The sequence below is a fragment of the Armigeres subalbatus genome, chromosome 2, assembly GCF_024139115.2.
Source record: "Armigeres subalbatus isolate Guangzhou_Male chromosome 2, GZ_Asu_2, whole genome shotgun sequence".
NCBI classification, from domain to species: Eukaryota; Metazoa; Arthropoda; class Insecta; order Diptera; family Culicidae; genus Armigeres; species Armigeres subalbatus.
Window position 1 is genome coordinate 414,955,337 of NC_085140.1, and position 19,356 is coordinate 414,974,692.

Here is a 19,356-nt window from a genome sequence, read left to right on the forward strand (position 1 = left end):
TAATGTCACATATATATCTAACCCAAATCAATATATTCCTCTTGGGATCTAACTAGCTAAAATACCTTCTTCACACCTGAACCTTTCTCACAGTTCATCTGATATTTAAATTATCATTTAAGTCGTAATCCTTTTTGAGGAACCCACTTCTGTTTCCAAACATACACTCAAGCTGTCAACAACAGAGATTGGATCCAACAAGGGAGTTCTTTCCGTACCTATATAGCGAAATGGACAGACCGAACCGAGCCACGCTTCAATCAAACTGCTCGTTTTCACACAATTTAAATACACACGAAATCCACACGACCTTTTCTCACCCGCTTTCCTCATTCCCATCAAGTGTGGAAAACATTCCGCCCACCACGCACCATCATCATGCTTTCCTCTGCCCAATCCGAGTCATCTCGCATACAATGTTTTCCATCTGTTTCAACTTCTGTTTTTATTTCCGCTTTCTCACACCCGTGTCAGGCACGCTCCAAACTGCCGAAGAAACGCCGACGGGTGCTACCTGTGGAGCAACCGCGGCGAAAGCGGGAAGTCGGCGTGGCGAACCGGCGAATGAACGCCCTCAAGCACCAGCACACCCACCCGACGCACCCGGCCATCTTCAAGGACGCTTTCGGAGGGGCGAAAATCGGTAAGTTGGGATAACGTGGATGGAGGCGCCCAGTGCGCAGGTGCGGCATTGATTGAGTTCGAAAGTTTTTCCCGGCGCAGAGCGTGACGAAAGTTGGGATAAAAGCAATGTTCGTTCGGAGCTTGAAAGCTTTCACTCCGAAGGGGGATAATTCGTACAAGCTCCTTCGTTATCATGGAAGTTTATAAGATGTCATACTGATTTCTAACATGATTGATGTGTATTACAAGCCCCGTTGTTATTAGAAAATAATAATGTGATGACAGATTACAATTTTTGTAAACGAACTAAACATACATACATCTAGTTCTTTTGCTCGAAAGGACAGCAGGGACTAAATCCAGGGGCGTGACGATCCTTTCCCAGGCCACTGCGACTGGGCTTGTCTAGGATGTGGTAGAGTTTGACTCTGTTAAAGATCTATTAAAAGCTGCATGTATCCGCAAGCAGGCGCCACCAAAGCGACCGTGTGCCGCTCAAAGCACACAGCTGGCGTTTAATGGGACTCTAAACAGTCTCGACACGAAGGCCCTCCAGCGAGACAGGAGGTTTGCGCAGATCCAATAAGCCGCCAGGTACAACCACAAATTACGAACGACGTGAAGTAACAGACAATACGACTCAAAATAATCGGAAACGACTTAGGACGACGACGAATAAAGGGTCACGATTCTAAGTTTGGAACATGTAACTGCAGGTCGCTAAATCTTACAGGTTGCGAAGGGATAATCTAAGATATAGTACATCCCCATAAATTCGACGTCGTGGCACTGCAGGAAATTTGCTGTACTGGATAGAAAGTGTGAAAACGGGCATTGAGCGGCTTCTACCAAAGCTGTGGCACCAGCAATAAACTGGAAACCGGCTTCATAGTGCTGGGTAAGATGCGCAAACGCGTGACTGGGTGTCAGCCAATCAAAACCCGGTTTTTCAACTAAAGCATCATTAACGTGCCCTAAACACACGAAGGGCGATCCGACGACGAGAAATCAGCGTCCTTAGTACAGCTGGAGCGAACATACAATAGAAGCCCACTGTGGAACGTCAAAATTGTCATCTACGACATGAACGCTCAGATATGTTGGTAGAGAAAAAAGGACAGAACGGTGATCCGACCGGACAGTCCACGATACGATATGCTATCGACGGTAAATTCTTCTCCGATATCACGAACGTCCGCACTTACCGATCATTAATCCGACCACTACCTTGTTGCAGTATGCTTGCGCTTAAAATTCTCGTCGATGTACAACACGCTTCGAAGTCGAATGCCGCGGCTTAACCTGAGATGAGATAAGACATCTCACTGTCCGTTTTTGAAACCATTTGCCTGTCGGAAAAGACCAGTTTTGATTGGGAGATTTGACAGACGCCGGCAAAAGCTCAGCGTTGCGTTATTTTGCTAGTGGGTGCTTTGTTATTATTTTCGCGGTGTTGCTAGTAGTCGGAGATTTTCCAACTTCAGTTTCTAAAGAAACAAGTAAACACAAATAACGTTTCTTTCATTAATTTCAACGTGAAATAGAATGAATAATGAAAATGGTGTAATCATAGTTAGAACTGCAATTATGACGTACAAATGAACAGCTTAGCATTCGGTAATTATTGATTGAAAATTGTTTGTCTGGTTTATTTTCGGTTAGTTAAAAATTGTGGATAATTTGTGTGAGGGCATTCAGCTCCGAGATGTCTTATCTCATCTCAGGGCTTAACATAGAGTGTCTACAAGACGATAGACTTGTCATGCGAAATATTGAGAATTTTCCGAAAAAAAATCTTCAATTTTAAATTGATCACCTGTTATTTTTTTTATTTCCAAGCCCTCTACAGCGTGATCACAGAAAAATGTCAAAAAAAAAGACGGAAACAAATTTAAAAACCGCACATTAGTAGTTGTTACAGCAAGGTGATGGTCTTCCGGTTATACAAAGGGCGGTTATACAAAGAGCGGGTATTGACACGAATGGTACGATTTTCAGCTTATTGGTTTTGCCGACGACGTTGAAGTAACTTTAAGAAGATGAAAGAAGCCTAATCAAAAGAAACAACCTGAGCCACGATTCACGATACCAGCAAAGAAATTCAAAGATGCATCGTGGCTGGAAATCGTACAAACTTTGGGCGCCACAAGAATACAATTTACCACCGTACCAAACTGATTATCTACAAAACTTTCATTAGACCTGAAGGGCTCTATATGGACATGATACCTGGACTATGCTAGTGGAGGACCAACGCTTACTAGTGCACAAAGGGCTGCGTGCCATGTATCTAGAATGCACATGCAGAATATCTTACTTAGCTTACTTAGAACAGCTTACTAAGATCTTGGGCACATTTGCTTTATTCAATATGTAGTAAATTGGTCGACGGTATGTTATTTCTTTATTTTATGTTATCGGTTTCATTTCTCACGAATGTCAACTTCTGAAGACTTTTACGGCTTTCCAAAACGCGTGTTTTGCTATAAGAATATCGTCTGTATCTTCTTCCATTGTCGAGTTATATAATTTTTTTTGAAAAACATGATTTTAGTAAAATTGGTAAAACTTGAGATAAAAAAATAACATATCTCCAATTTTTTGACATAATGAGGAATATGAATTTTTCTTTCAAATGCCGTATAAACATATTTTTTTGGACTGCCCTAACTGGAGATATCAATTTATGAAAAAAAATGTGATTTTGACAGAAAAACGATTATAACTTTTGATCGGTGAAAGATAATCAGCATATTTACCAATTAAAAGTTGCATTTTTTTGAGCTCTAAAAGTCACCTGAAGACGACTGTTTCGTCCAGGGTGGGACGACCCTACGTTGTGTTTGACTTCTGATGGATTCTCCGGGCGACGATGATGAAGGCAAACTACTGATGAACGGTTTACTATTGATTTATTGCCTCCGAGAGGCAGCGTGCCAGCTCGGAGGTTACGATAACGAATACTGTACATCACATGGCTTGAGAAGTCGCCTTTTAAAGGCGACTCTTAGTACGGCAGGACAATTATATAATAATATTACAACTATTGGGGACGTGTGCACAAACATTCAAATTTAAATTCTAATTGGACTAACAGCGCGCCAACTGCTACGCACATAACGCTAGCAGTTGGCGCGAGAACAGAGAACAAGAAATAACAATTCAATTGCACACACGCTGCTCTGTTTCGATCAAGCAGCAGCTACGACGATGCCAGCCGTTCGTGATCGAACAACGACTTTTTTGAGAATAGATCAAAAATACTGTTTTGTGAGGTACACCCTAATCCAATTAAGTAAAATTGCTCTGAATAAGCCAACTTAAGAGCTACAGAAAAAGTTTTTATAGCTAAATTTTTATGCTAGAGACCTTTCAAATTGTTCGTGAAAACTGGAGAACGATACTTTGTATTTATTATTTTATTAGCTCGAAAGAAGCTTAGAAAACGAAAAGATTGTGAGCCATTGTACTTGAACGATGGAAATCATAATGTCGAGTGGAATCATAACTCTTAGTTGTTTGATCGAACTTAATAGGAGTTCCCCCCTCTCTCACCACCAATTTTTTTCGCTACGCCACTGACTGATTCACCAGAATGGTATCTTTTTTAAAGACATCTGATTTTATTACTGATGACAGATATTTTGATGTATTGTGCCATCAGATGGTGCGATACGGTGATCAGCATTGCATTTTGGAACTACTCTTCCAGTAATTCTGAAGAATTCCTACTCAAAGAAGTTTGAAGCATTGACCCTTTGAGCATTTTGGAAACTTCCTTTTTCTTTAATTCTGTGCAAATCCTACCACAGGAATTCTCCTAAACTCCTTCTTTAGGAATTTTGAGAGCTCATATTACAAGAATACAGGGTTTATTCTGCCTTATGAATTATAGGAAATTCCTTCCCAGTTCCCCTATCACAATGTACCCTGTACCCTTTCAGATATCATGGAGAATTTTTCCTCCACGAATTTTTGGAAATTTGAGGCTCATCAGACTGTAATTTTTCTTGAATTCCGTACAAATCCTTCCTCAGGAATTCTACAAATTTCCTGTTCCATGAATTCTGTGAAATTGATATTCCAATCTTCTGGGTTCTTTCATATCCAAAAATTCCTCATCAAGAGTTCTATGGACTTACTCCAACCGGAAATATGGAGAATTATTCCACCAAACAAAATTAAAAAACTGCAGCCTACCTTCTCACCTCAAACCAAGTATTCCATTTTCTTAAATTCTCTGAAAATCTTTCACCCAGATATGTCATAGAAATTCTTCTTCAGGAATTCTAGAAGCTAGATATACAAGAATTTATTGCATATTGTGGTACATTCCTGCTTTAGAATTTTTAGAAAAATTACCTGAAGGCGAATTTTCGAGGATTTTCATTCTTTAAGAAATTCTTCTACAGAAATTCCCCGAAATACTTATTAAGAAACTATGAGGAATGGCCCCTCCAAAAGATCCCCCTCGCTCGATTATTGAGAAATCCTCTCCCCAGAAATTAAGATGAATTTCTCCGTCAGGAGTTTGGAAAAATATATCCTTCTATGTTCCTGGTGAATTTCGCACCATAGGCCAGATAATTCTTCTCTCTGATAACTCTAAGGAATTTCCTCCTCACGAATTATAAAGAAAAATGGAAAGAAATAATAGTAAATCCCTCCGACATGACTTCTAAAACGTTCTTTACCCAAGAATTAATGTAAAACTAAAGAATTCTAGGGTGTTTTTTCTCCCAGGTTTTTTATTCACTACAAGAATTCTTTGCCTAGGAGTTATAGGGATTCCCTTATCCAGAAGTTCTAAGGAATGAATAATACGTGCCTTAGATTTTCTGGATAAGAAAAACATGGAAAAGTTCCCAGAACATGTGTGTAGGATTCTACGTATGTCCTGCTGGAACTATTTCATTTGAACTTTTTGGTTGACTTTACTTTTCCCAATTTTAAAATTGCCGTGTCGCAGCTTAGTGTTTATGAAGCACTTCCACAATTATTATTTGTAAGGGCTTTAAGTAAACTCACCATTTATGCATTCCTGTGTCATAAAACCAATACGATCATATTAATAGGCACAGGGAAGTAACAACAACCTACACCGTACCATGCATGGCCTTGCTTTGTAGCCGCCAGGCTAAGGAAGCCATAATTCAAAATTTTTGCTAGTGTTCTCACTAAGAATCACACATCGTTCTGGACGAACTATTGAAGAATTCATGAAGAAAATTCAAGAAAAATTTCTGGAGAAATCACTGGAGAAAACCGTAATGAAATTCCTGATGAAAATTTGAAAGAATTTTGAAGGAACCTTAGGTGATTCTTCTCATGGTATTCTCGAAGGAGAACAGCGTATGTACAGTACAACATAAATTATACTTATTGCAATTAGATTTCGAAAAGCAAATATTTAACGAAGGTATTTTCGTTACCCATCGACGAATTTTTTGAAGGGTAATTGAATCATTTGTTTGAGAAACTGCATGTATCCATTTTACACAGTTTCGAGGAAACAACAAAAAACTATTTTTGAACAAATTGGTACCGAATCATTCGAATTCTTCGATACAGATCAATCGTTTTTGGCCAAACTCAACACCCTGGGGCACTTCCAGTGCGAAAAATGAAAGCAGCACTCCATAATTGCTCTTTAAAGTACGTGCACAAATGCGGTCATAAATTCCTGTACAATTTTTTTTTTCCTATTTTTGCCAGAATACGTAATTTTGGACGAGGATTCAGAATATAAATATCTCATTTTGGCCAAAAATGTTACATGTGCAGTTTTTCAAACAAACGGTTGAATTTCGAACCGCGCTGATCCGAGCCGCCGCCGCTGAGGCCAACCGCGTTAGCAAATTGCGGTCACGCCGCCGCCGGCTCAAAGTAGAACAGTAGGGCACGGTATACAGATAACTCGTAAGTAGGTAGGTTAGTAAGAAAAATGACACTTAAAGAGTGACGCATATGTTATCGTCACATGTTTATATTGAAACTGAATGTTTACATATGTACTGAGTCTACCTTGTGACAACTTCGAGCTTTCATGACACAACTTCGAGTGTTTTCTAATCGCGGAGTTTCACGAGCATAGAGCCGACCCTGAGGCTTTTAGAAGTTGGTGTCACCAGTACTGGGAGTAACACGGCCCTAGTTGCGTTGCGTTGTAACGGAGTATTTCGTAGATTGCATACTGATAGTTGTCATGCATATTCTTTACCTTTCTTACCCCAATTGCTTATGGATTTCCATTTGGGATTCAATGGAAATCCAATTTGGGGTCCAAAATGATAAAACATGAAAGCTATCATTGCCGGCCACGCCCATCTTCTCCGTTACTAGGAAAGGGAAAGAAATGATGACATGACATCTACTTAACGAGAGGGACGCCCTCACCCCTCACCGACGCCCTCATAGATGTCAAGGAATTGGATGGTGGGTAGGGTATGTGGTTTAGGAGTATCATTATAAGCAAATGATAGAAAATTTGTGGAAATACGTTGGGAGTGACTTTACTAAGAAATTTATGTCACTCCATTATCCTTGCCGATGATTTTCCTCAGATGGGGCGAAGGTATTAGCCTTGCCCTGGCTAATAGCCTAGGTTTAAGCGCCTTTGCTCGCTCTCTGAAACGAAAAAAGAGCAAAAAGAAATTAAATTCCCCTTCTCCCCTGATATGATAATGATTTTCATCAACAAATGTGTTCTAAGTGGATGAATAAATGATCAAACGGCTGCAAACAAGCCTCTATTGTCGTAGCAGAAGCAAACCCGATTAAGACAATTAACTTTTTCACTATGCCAAAAGATATTGATAAATAATTATAATTAATTGATAAATTAACGAGTCTATTTTTTAGATATAGTTTAATAATAATGAAAGGGCTATTGTGGTAACCCAGATATATGTTTATGTATGGCAGGATTTGTTTTCTTAAGTGTGTCTGGTGTAACATTACAGGCATATGGAAAATGGTTTCTATTTGAATTTTATGAATATAATAAAAATAGTAAAGACTTACCCCATTTAGATGGACTTACAAGTGCCATTCCTTATGCTCAAGAGTAGCGAAGCCAACAGTGTTTGTGAACTTTATTCCCGAAAATTAACGCCATTCTTTCGAAAACTCGCAGTCCTCTCCACACGGAGTATCCTTCTGTCGTCGGGGGTCGGGGGTCCCAGTCCAGCAACAGTTTAGAAACATTGTTTTCACTCTCATTTATTTTGTAAACTTTATAAATAAAAAGCAGTTAAAATTTCAGAAAAAAAATGACAGCAGCACGCACAAAAAAGATTGCCGTCCGATGCCTCTGACTACTACGATCCTCCTACTGGGAGTAACACGGCCCTAGTCCCCAGTAAGTACCAAGTTTTTCTCAGAATTCTACTTTGAGAATTTTGTCGAATAATATTTAGTCGCATAACGTTTGGATGACTAAAAAAGGAACATTATTGTGAAAATAAATTGCATTACAGAGGTTCGTGCGACAATTATCAAAAGCAAATTTGTTTCAACGTTTCGCTCATAACGCATGTTACCATTTATTGTACATAATTATGCATGTTTCGAATAACGGATTCAAGTCAGCTGTGTGGCCAATTGGTAACTCATGCTGACTTTGACTCTGATCACCTTCCTGTGACATTTGAAATCTCACAAGAAGCCATTTATAATACAATCAGCTCTACTTTCAATTATCATAGGGCTGATTGGGATTTATCCAGTATTTTGCGCTCGCTAATGGCGGCCGAGTGAGTACCTTTTTGACATCCAAGAGGTAGAAAATATTTACACATTTCAATTACAGTAAGCCTTGACTCATTGAAAAACATTGGAACTCATCCGGTATCAACAAGCAAACAAATGTCAAACATTTTCTCTACGTTATTCAAGGATTTTTACTTTTCTCATGGATGTTTTTGTAATAATTTTATTTTATTTTCTAGGAATGAATCCACTAGAAATCAACAACTCAATGATGTTTTTAATCATGGAAAGCAAATTTGCAACCGGACACCTGGGTGAGGAGATAACCAGGTTGGTACTTGGTAGTGTCAGGCTGGATTCACTACGCTCGAGGCATAAAAATCAACTTCGTTTGCGCTTCCAAGTAGCAATTATACAGCTGCCTCCGGTCCTCAATCAAACAATACTTTGAGGGGACTGGTAAGCATTGCGCTCAAAGCTCTACGTGCTCATCGACACCTCTTGTACCCCGCCTCTCCCACTGACTATGCACAATAACGTTCCGGCAGCATCAGTGGCGTAGCCAGAAAATTGGTTTGGGGGGGGTTTTCTGAACATTTTTTTTTCGAAAAAAAAAATTTCTTCTAAAAATGTTGTCTTTGGGGGGGGTTTATGCCCAAAACCACCCCCGTGGCTACGCCACTGGGCAGCATATGTGCCACCCTCGATGCTACTTATACGATGCTACAATACTTCTCCAGCGGAAGTATCCTTACAGCTTCAGGCTGACTTACCAACAATGTCCAACATACTTCCACCTGTAGCAGACCACTATAAGTGTGACACTTACTGAACCTTGGATATTGACATGCTACGAACTAATCATAGCTTCATAAATTCATTGTGCTGATATTTGTTGTGATCCATTACAGTGTTTCTTTCATAAATAACATAAGGCCAAAATTGGCCATTTTCAAGCTTAAGCCAACAACAGCTGTAAAAATACTTCCATCCTGGTAGAGGAGTATTGTGACACAGATGCTGCCGGGACGTTATTGTATACAGTCAGTGAAGAAAATGGGAGTACAATAGTTGTCGATGTGCACGTAGATCATTGAACGCAATGCTTAACAGTCTTCTTAAAGTATTGCAAGTTTGGCGCGGGAGGAAGCTGGATAGAGCAAACGGAGTTGATTTTAATGCGTCCAGTGCAGTGAATTCAGCCGGACACTACCAACCTGGGTTCTTTCCATGATTATAATCATCATTGATTTATCGATTTCTTGTGGCCTCATTCCTAGAAAATAAAATGCAATTATTACAACAACAAAAATCCATGACAAAAGTATCAAACCCTTGGATAACATAGAATAAATGTTTGACATAATTATTTGTTTGTTGATACCGGATGAGTGCCAATGTTTTCAATGAACCAAAGCCTACTGTGATGAAAATATGTAAATATTTTCTACCTCTTGAATGTCAAAAAGGCACTCACTCTGCCGCCATTATCGAGCGCAAAATACTGGATATAAAACGTATATCGATAGGAATTTTGATGTTGATATTCCTCTCGATAACAAAAGTGATATTGACAATGCTCTCGTATCTTTGACAAATTTAATTGTCGAAGCCAGAGGCATTGCAATTCCGAAATGTGAAATTAAATTCAACTCCATTATTATTGACGACGATCTTCAGCTACTGATCCGTCTTAAAAATGTGAGGCGAAGGCAATACCAAAGAACTCGCGATCCCGCGTTGAAAGTTATTTGGCGAGATTTGCAAAATGAAATTAAAAAACGTTTCGCTATTGTGAGAAATACCAACTTTGAGAATAATGACTCGAAGTTGGATCCCAGTTCGAAACCCTTTTGGAAATTAACGAAAATTCTTAAAAAACCTCAAAAGCCAATTCCAGCGCTTAAAAGGGAAATAAAATTTTATTAACAAATGGCGAAAAGGCTCAAAAACTTGCTCAGCGGTTCGAGAGTGCCCATAATTTTAGTCTAGGTCTCACTAGTCCAATTGAGGATCAGGTTACACGAAGCTTCGAAGACATTCTCAACCAAGATAATGTTTTTGACCCTTCGTTGGGAACCAATTTGGATGAAGTGAGATCTATTACTAGAAAATTTAAAAATATGAAAGCCCCGGGTGATGATGGTATTTTCTACATACTTATCAAAAAACTTCCTGAGAGCTCTTTATCCTTTTTGGTTAATTTATTTAACAAATGTTTTCAATTGGCATACTTCCCAGATAAATGGAAAAACGCCAAAGTCGTTCCAATTTTGAAGCCGGACAAAAATCCAGCTGAGGCTTCTAGTTATCGCCCAATCAGTTTGCTTTCTTCAATAAGCAAACTGTTTGAAAAGATTATTTTAAATAGAATGATGGTTCATATTAATGACAATTCTATTTTTGCTGATGAGCAATTTGGTTTTCGCCATGGGCATTCAACCACTCATCAGTTATTAAGAGTTACGAACTTAATTCGGCTCAACAAATCTGAAGGATATTCGACTGGAGTTGCTCTTCTTTATATAGAGAAAGCATTTGACAGTGTTTGGCATGAAGGTTTGATTGTAAAATTGATGAATTTTAATTTTCCTCTGTACATTATTAAACTGATCCAAAATTATTTATCAGATCGCTCACTGCAGGTAAACTATCAGAATTCTAAATCTGATAGATTACCTGTAAGGGCTGGTGTCCCCCAAGGCAGCATACTGGGGCCCATATTGTATAACATTTTTACTTCTGACTTACCTGATTTACCACCAGGGTGTCAAAAATCTTTGTTTGCAGATGACACAGGTCTCTCAGCCAAAGGGCGTAGCCTTCGTGTCATTTGTAGTAGATTGCAAAAAACCTTGGATATTTTCTCCACTTACTTGCAAAAATGGAAAATTTCCCCGAATGCTTCCAAAACTCAGCTTATAATTTTCCCACATAAGCCGAGAGCTTCTTATTTGAAACCTTCTAGCAGACATATTGTCACTATGAATGGGGTTCCAATTAATTGGTCTAGCGAAGCTAAATATTTAGGACTTCTGCTAGATCAAAAATTAACTTTTAAAGATCACATTGAAGGCCTTCAAGCCAAATGTAACAAATATATTAAGTGCCTATATCCACTTATAAACAGAAAATCAAAACTTTGTCTTAAGAACAAACTTTTGATTTACAAACAAATTTTTAGACCTGCCATGTTGTATGCTGTGCCAATATGGGCTAGTTGCTGCAATACCAGAAAGAAGGCACTCCAGAGGATTCAAAATAAAATTTTGAAAATGATTCTGAAGTTGCCTCCGTGGTATAGTACCAATGAACTTCATAGAATTTCTAATATTGAGACATTGCAACAAATGTCCAACAAAATAATTTCCAATTTTAGACCAAAATCGTTGCAATATTCTATTGCAACGATTAACTCCTTGTACCCTTAGCATAAAATAGGTTAAGATTAGTTTAAGTTGAAAACATTGTAATTCCTACATGGTTCAATTCAACCAGAGGAAAAATTCTAACTGCCAGAGGCAATTGAAATGTATTAATAATAACTAAAAATATAACATAGCAAATAAGGATGATAGTGTTAAGAAAACACGGAACACCTAGTCTAAGAGATGAATGCATGTATTAGATAATTAGCAAATAAAATTAGTTTAAAAAAAAATGCATTTTTCGAAGCTATTGCACCAAATACCAATTTTGAAGTTCATTCGACCGAACATCTTGATCATTATTGGTATCGCATTGAACTCTTAAATAATTGTTATTTGTTAGCTTTTGATACCACATTACTATTATTGTATTCATATATCATTTAGCTCGAAAAAGCCGGATTTTTTCGATCTCTCGGGAATTGCCACAATGCAATCAATAAGTTTGTAAATGGTAAGAATTATGTAAACCTAAATGAATTTACCTTTTGGACAAACTGTTTATTGCGTCTTATTATGCACGTAAAAGGCATTACCACCACTAAGTGAATTAATAAAGGTTTTGTTTTTCCAAGCTCGTTTCATAGTTCATTAAAACATATACCTTCTTTGATAGATGCAAATGAGGAGCACAAAGTCTAATTGCCCCATGTCGACCTTGTGCCCTAATGAGTCTCATTTTGTGTCACCACTTACTTCAAAAGTTCTGCTCGACACTTGTCCTCCCTCATTATCGCCCAGTCTACCTGCTGGGCATCTGCCGACAGTATTTCGCCCGATTCAAATGGAAATGTGTAATATGAGTCAGGAAGGAGCATATAAAATTCTTAACAGCAGAACAGCCCCACTCTATGGTATGATTGTTTCCATTCACTGGACGTCGGGTTTTCTCGGCTACGTTTGAATGGAGCTACCAAGTGAATGAGGGTGGTATCATTTTCTCAAACTCAGAAACCGGTCATATATCATTGTTTAGGCATGCTGTTGTGATTAGTTCATTCCTGGAAAAGGAAAGTAATTATTTCCATCCTTCAAGAGTACGTACTTGAAAACGAAACCGACTTTCTTCTTTTTCTAATTGAAAGTTCCCCACATTACCAGACTTTCATCTGGAAGTTAAGTGTGCCATCTTCAACATGAGAAGAAGCTTGCCGTAATCACTTACGTTTATTTGCTAACGATTTCGTTCGGCAGCTTGGTAAACTCCCCATAAAATATTTACATTTTTTCATTTTTTGACTCTTCATTCGGAAGTGCCTATGACTGTTTGGGTTTGGTTATCGAATATATGCATAATTTTGTTTAATCTATTCAAATAATTTCTTGCTGATTCTTATTCGTTTATTAAAAAAATCATGAATTTCGTAATTTTCAAGAATAAATTCACATGTTTTATTGCAAATTTATATATTTTTTTATTAAAACCTTTTTAATTTGTAAATATATTGCATAGTTACATACATACCCGACCAGTTAGTCATAACAAAATTTTATCACAATTATATCAATATGTGTTACAAATAACAAAACTTGTAATAATTTTGTTATAAATTCCCTGTCAAAGTTGCAGGAAAGTAGTAGTAAAAGTAGTAAAATTCTTCTTTATTGTTTCATTTTCTGTTCTACAATTATTTTTTACATGTACAGTGCTCGGCCGGCTTGGCCCTCCAACTTCAATTTTAAATTTTTATGTTTACATTGTTATTTAAGTGTTAATATGATATATCATGACGGCCTTTAGGAGGCGCTGAGGTGTTTTTTTAAATTTGATAACCTAACTACTATGTACACTAATATTTACAATAAGAAATTTGATAACCTAGATTGGAACTAGCGCCCTAATTGGAGCCTGATCCGAATGTAAGCAACGGACCCTAAACTTTTCTTTACACTCACCAAAGCGTTCATGTAAGGTTTTTATTCCGGCCAGACGGTGGACCTCGGATGTTCTTGTCCTGGGAGGGGTGTTGAGGATCATCCTCAGGAATTTGTTTTGGACCCGTTGAAGTTTGAGGTGGTGGGTTTTAGCGCAGCTCTCCCAGACCGGCATGCCATATTCGATCACAGGGAGGATGATTTGCTTGTAGACAGCAAGCTTATTTTTCAGGGACAATGACGACCGGCGGTTGATCAAAGGGTACAGTAGTTTCAACAAGACGTTACACTTTGTCACCGTTTTGTCAACCTGTTGCCTGAAAATAAGCTTGCTGTCGAGGGTCAAGCCAAGGTAGCCGGCCTCGTTGGCCCATTCCACGGTCGTGCCATTGAGGATGATTTTACAGTCCCCAGGCGGAACAAGTTTAGGGGATTTGGAGTGGGGGAAAATGATGACCTGGGTCTTCGCCGCGTTGATACAGATCTTCCAGCTGGTGAGGTACTCTGTCAGGGCATCCAGGCCTCGTTGGAGTTTTGCCACTAGCGCTCTGATCACTCTACCGTTGTAGACGATGGATGTGTCATCTGCGAACAGAGACAGAATGCCGCCTTCTGGAGGTTCTGGCATGTCGGAGGTGAACAGATTGAAAAGCAGGGGCCCGAGGATACTGCCCTGGGGAACGCCTGCGACGATGTTGTGCGCATTGGAACTCGCTCCGCTGATTGAGACCCGGAATGTCCTTGCCGACAGGTAATTGTTGATGATTTTCACCAGGTAGCTGGGAAGATTGTAGCGTTGTAGTTTGTACACCAGGCCATCATGCCATACATTGTCAAATGCCTTCTCGACATCGAGTAAGGCCATGGCGGATGTTTTCGAGACAAACTTGTTCCGTCTGAGGACGTTGGTAACTCAGGTCAGTTGGTGTACAGTTGACCGACCGCGTCGGAAACCAAACTGTTCCTCGAGCAAGATGTTGAGATTTTCGGCAGACTCAAGTAACCGATGATGAATAGCTTTTCGAATAGCTTGGATAACCCTGAGAGAAGGCTGATGGGTCGATAACTTTTGGGGAGGAAGGCTCCTTCCCAGGCTTCCGGATGGGGATGACTTTCGCTGACTTCCAGGACGATGGGAAGTAGCTAAGCCGGAGACACTGATTAAAGATCAGCGAGAGGTGCTCAAAGAACGGAGCACTCATGTGTTTGAGCTCGAGATTCAGGATGCTGTCGAAGCCTGGGGCCTTCATGTTCTTCGACGATTTGATATAGGCCGTCAATTCGTCAGCTGAGATCTCCAACTCCTCCGAGAAGTCGTTGGGAATCAAATGGATGTTGTTAGCATGCTCGTTGACGGCTGCTTCGTGTGGACTGACGATGTTCTGCCCAAGATTGTGTGAGCTGACGAAGTGACGACCTATTTCAGCGACCTTCTCTGCAGGAGTTATCAAGCGATCCTTAGAGCCATTATTGTCTAGTGGGATCAAAGGTGGAATGGGCCGAGGCTTGGATTTTAGAATTTTGGTCATTTTCCAGAACGGCTTAGCATAATCTGGGAGAGTGCGGATCTTATTCGAGAAGTCGTTATTTTGAGGTCCACCATTCTGGCCTTGATAATTTTGTGATTCGATTGCAGCGTGCCTTGAGCTCAGGCAGTCCAGTACGCTGAAACTGCCTGCGAGTGACATTCCGCAATCGAATCAAATCTTTGGTGAGTGTATCGATGTTTAAGGAGTTGCTTACCTGCCGAGCCGTCGGTACGTGTTGCTCTCGGGCCGCCGTGATCGCCTCCTCGATAGCGCACAGCTGGCGGTCGATACTTTCCGGCGTCTCCGGACGCACCTCGTAGTCGACGGTGTTATCGACGCACTGCTGGAAACGCTGCCAGTTCACTCGGTGGTAGTTCCGCCGTAACTGCTGGTGCCGATTGACCGAGGAGCCCAGTTCCGCCACCACCGGATAGTGATCCGAACTGAGCTCCTGGTATACAACCGGCTGCGAGACGTGGTCACTCAGGTTTGTTACGTAGAGGTCGAGCGTTGCGTGGGCACCGGACCGACTCAGCCGAGTGGGGGAATCCGGGCTCAGGATCGTGTAGTGGCCTTCCTGCAGGAAAGAAAATTTCATGATCGTCATAACATGATTATAACATAATGTGTTAGGTTTTTTTTCGAAAAAAGAATTGCCTACATTTTTGGTAGATAGGAATTGGAAAAAAACGAAGGTACCACCTTCAGTATAACTTGAACCTACATTCAAAGTTGAAGCAGCAGGACAAAGTTAATTGCCTACATTATGGATAATCATAATCTTTCCAATAACATAATTTGTTATAGTAAAAGATATTTTCACCGCTTTTTATGTAACACATTGAGTTATATTTTTGTTCAAATCATAACATATTTAGTAATATTTTTGTTAAAATTAGAAGAGATTTTGTTACAATTTTTGTTATTTTAACTACTAATGGTACATGTTTTATAACAACCGCTGTTATGAAAAACGGCTATAACAGAATAACAAGTTCTGATATAAATCTGTTACTATCTACTGGTCGGGTAAGTTTTCAATTCTCTCATACCTATTTTTGATCAAATAGGATGGTTTACAATAAAACACTAATTAAGTATTGAATGATACCACAGAATCTGATGAAAAGAGTATCTGCCGACTAATGTTCTTCTTAGTGATAAATAGTCGATAAGACCACAATCAATCAACTAATTGATTACCATATCACTGCATCATCCGAAATAAACCTTTCTCCTCTTCACATTCATTTCAGGTAACGTAAACGGCGTGAACGTGATTGGCCTCACCTTGCAGGGTCCGTCGGTACCGGGATTGGCCGTACTGAAGCCCCCTTCCATCATGCAGCAAGGTACAGTCCATTTCCGAAATTGTGATTAACCATAGTAAATATATCAGATGAACTTTTGCCTTTATCTTCGTTACCAGATGCGGTGGTCTTGCCGTTCCGTATTCATGCTTTTCTATTGTTTTTCTCTCCCACCAGGTGACTTTATCAATGTTCCCCAACTAAGTTCACTGCAGCCCCGGCAACCCACAACCGGCAATGTGGATTTATTGCTTCCATTACAACCGAAACTGTTGGTTCCGCTGGGTAAGAATGATACAAATATGTCCTAATCCAAACATTTCTGGTGAACGCAGTTGGAAGGAAAGCTTCAGAATGCTTCCCAAATACATCAATCTTGTTTAAATAAATACTAACTGAATTTCACTTTAAACTGACACCTGGTCTAGCGAAAGAATCTCGTGGCAAAATTCATAATTGTAGTAAATAGAATATTTGGTTCAGTTCAGTCTCAAAGGGAGTTTTAATCGGGAATATTCTGCCTCTCATCATTTATTGTATACGTTCTATTTCTATTTTTAGTGGATCGACGTGATTGCAGCCGAATGCCGCCACCAGCTGGATTTGGCGGATTGCCGCCAATGATGACCACGGTGCCAACAGTTGGAGGTCCGGCTTCCGCTACTACGATGACGACCATCACAGCCACCACCACAGCCACCACTACGATGGGGCCGCCGATCCCGGAGGAGATTACGCTGGAACAGCCGAAGGTTACGCTCCACAACGATTCACTCTCATCGTCCGACGACGGGCCAGACTCTCCATCGGGGGACGAGGTTTAGATTTGTAGGAGGTACGGGGTAAAGGAGTTGAGCGAAAAAGGGATTGAAATATTCGATGCGAGCGTTTTTGCTCTGAGAATGGTGGTTTACTGACTGATGATTTTATGCACCCCGATTTTTTCATTGAGTAAGGGATTAAGTACGATGAATTATTTATTACAATATCAGTATCCCTTCAAAATGAAATAAAATTAAAAACAGTACTATTGGAAAGGTCATGGTAATCAGGAATAATAATCAGACCGTTCTGCATTAGCTACTTTGAAATTAAAACAAATATAAATCGTCATCCAACTATCGCTATATTTATGGCGCCATTTGTTCACGTTTTAATCATTATCCTACAAGAGTGCTAAGTTCAATCCTTACAAAAGGAATGCAGGTTTTCAAAGCGGTCAAAATTTCAAATGATAAGCAGATTTCAGAGCCTCACTCTAGATCAATTTAAGCACAATCATATACATTGCGGATCTCTAGACGAATAAAATAAAGTAAAAAATATCCAAATCGATTGACCCGAAGAAATGAAAAAAGAGCATCAACAAGGTTTTCATCTAAAAATAACCAAACAGTAAGCCACCATTCTAGTACGCAAATAAATTGTAACTACGTCATAGAATAGAGGTACCGAGCATACCATAAACAGTTTTTGTCATACAAAAGCACCCTCTGCTGAGAGAAATTTGTAATTTCATCGAATGCCAATCTTTTAAAGCATCTATCTGTGTCCTAACTATTACTCCAAAACAATGGATTTCGAAAACCAAGCGAACTATTATATAGAGAGGATACTCGAATCGGTTCCAAACGGAGAGATAAGTACAACGTTTACAACGTTTATGAAAGAATGCTTTAATATTGATAAAACGATAAATTTGAAGTGTAGGCTATTTGTAAAACCAAGGAAGTTGATGAATGAATCTAGTTGTGTAACACTTATAGAATTTTAGGAAACGATTTTCGTGTCCAGAGAAAATCTTACTCGTGGCTAAAACGGGATATTTTTTTAGATAAGCTCATGCCATAAGAGAACTCGTGAACAGTCAAAATAAACGATCACAACAGATAGTAAAACTCAAATTCTTAGCAACTTCAAGTAAAAGAAAATTAAAAACAGATATGTTTAACGTGCATAGTTATGAATGGTCAGACGTTTTATAAACAAACCAAAAATAAAGAACAAACAGATTTCACGTTATTTTAAAACAAGTTTCTCAATCAAGTCAAGTTCATTTAAAAAGAAAAATCCTATTACCCCCATGAAGCTCTCAGTCGCATCCTTAATAGACTTTAACTTCCTTGCCGACCACACTGACTGGCGAGCTCATTTGAATGCTAATTCGATTAAAATCGACAAAATCCCGGCACTGGATGGTGCGTCTGATACAGTTGTCGCTGCGAATCGGTGCCTTCTTTGGAACGGGTGGTGGCAACCTTCTGTCAAATGTTTCCGTTAGCAGTTCTGCAAACTTCGATTGTCTTTATCCCGTGCCCCGCACCCGAAACGGAAATCTTCCAATATGTACCCACTGTGTTGAATCTCATTGTCGTCTGTTTGACATCTTGCCACTAAACCTACCGCGTGACGTAAATCGGTGCGTTGCTGCTGCCGGAGGCGGTGTGGTTTCCAATTTGCAAGTTAAATTTACTGCCATTACAATCGAATTTTCTACCCTATAATCGGGAACTTTGCCGCTGGGGAATTGGCTGGATGAGGTGGTTCATTTTGTCGTTACGATTCTCTGTTTCCGAAGTAATTAGAAGCAAAAGATGATAAAGTAATTTTACAAATTGAAAAAAGTAATTCTGGTAATCGATGCGGTGATAGAACCATGCGAAGATGGACCCGCTATCAGAAAGTTGTCGTATGCTACAATTTGACTACCTGTGGAATGAAACCAAACTGAGTGAGTAGATTTATTAAAAGCATTTGACTTCTCCTCAAAAAGAAAATATATATTTTTACCTCAGCTTATCGTGATAGACTCGATTTACTCTACAATTATGCCAGCGCATACAACAAAGCGAAATAGAAACATGAAAAGGATTGTTTTGT

General features: G+C 39.5%; 1 protein-coding gene across 5 annotated transcripts in view; it reads left to right on the top strand.

Annotated features, from left to right (window-relative positions):
* LOC134213389 (potassium voltage-gated channel protein Shaw-like) overlaps window positions 1-18,420 on the top strand; it is a 356,566-nt gene extending 338,146 nt beyond the window's left edge. For all 5 annotated transcript variants that reach the window (XM_062692404.1, XM_062692405.1, XM_062692406.1 and 2 more), the window contains 4 exons: window positions 475-643; window positions 16,423-16,518; window positions 16,654-16,761; window positions 17,038-18,420. In XM_062692404.1, coding sequence (XP_062548388.1) covers window positions 475-643; window positions 16,423-16,518; window positions 16,654-16,761; window positions 17,038-17,300 — 636 coding nt within the window. In that variant the 3' untranslated portion in view covers window positions 17,301-18,420. The remainder of the gene's footprint in view (window positions 1-474; window positions 644-16,422; window positions 16,519-16,653; window positions 16,762-17,037) is intronic.
* Window positions 18,421-19,356: the final 936 nt, after the last annotated feature.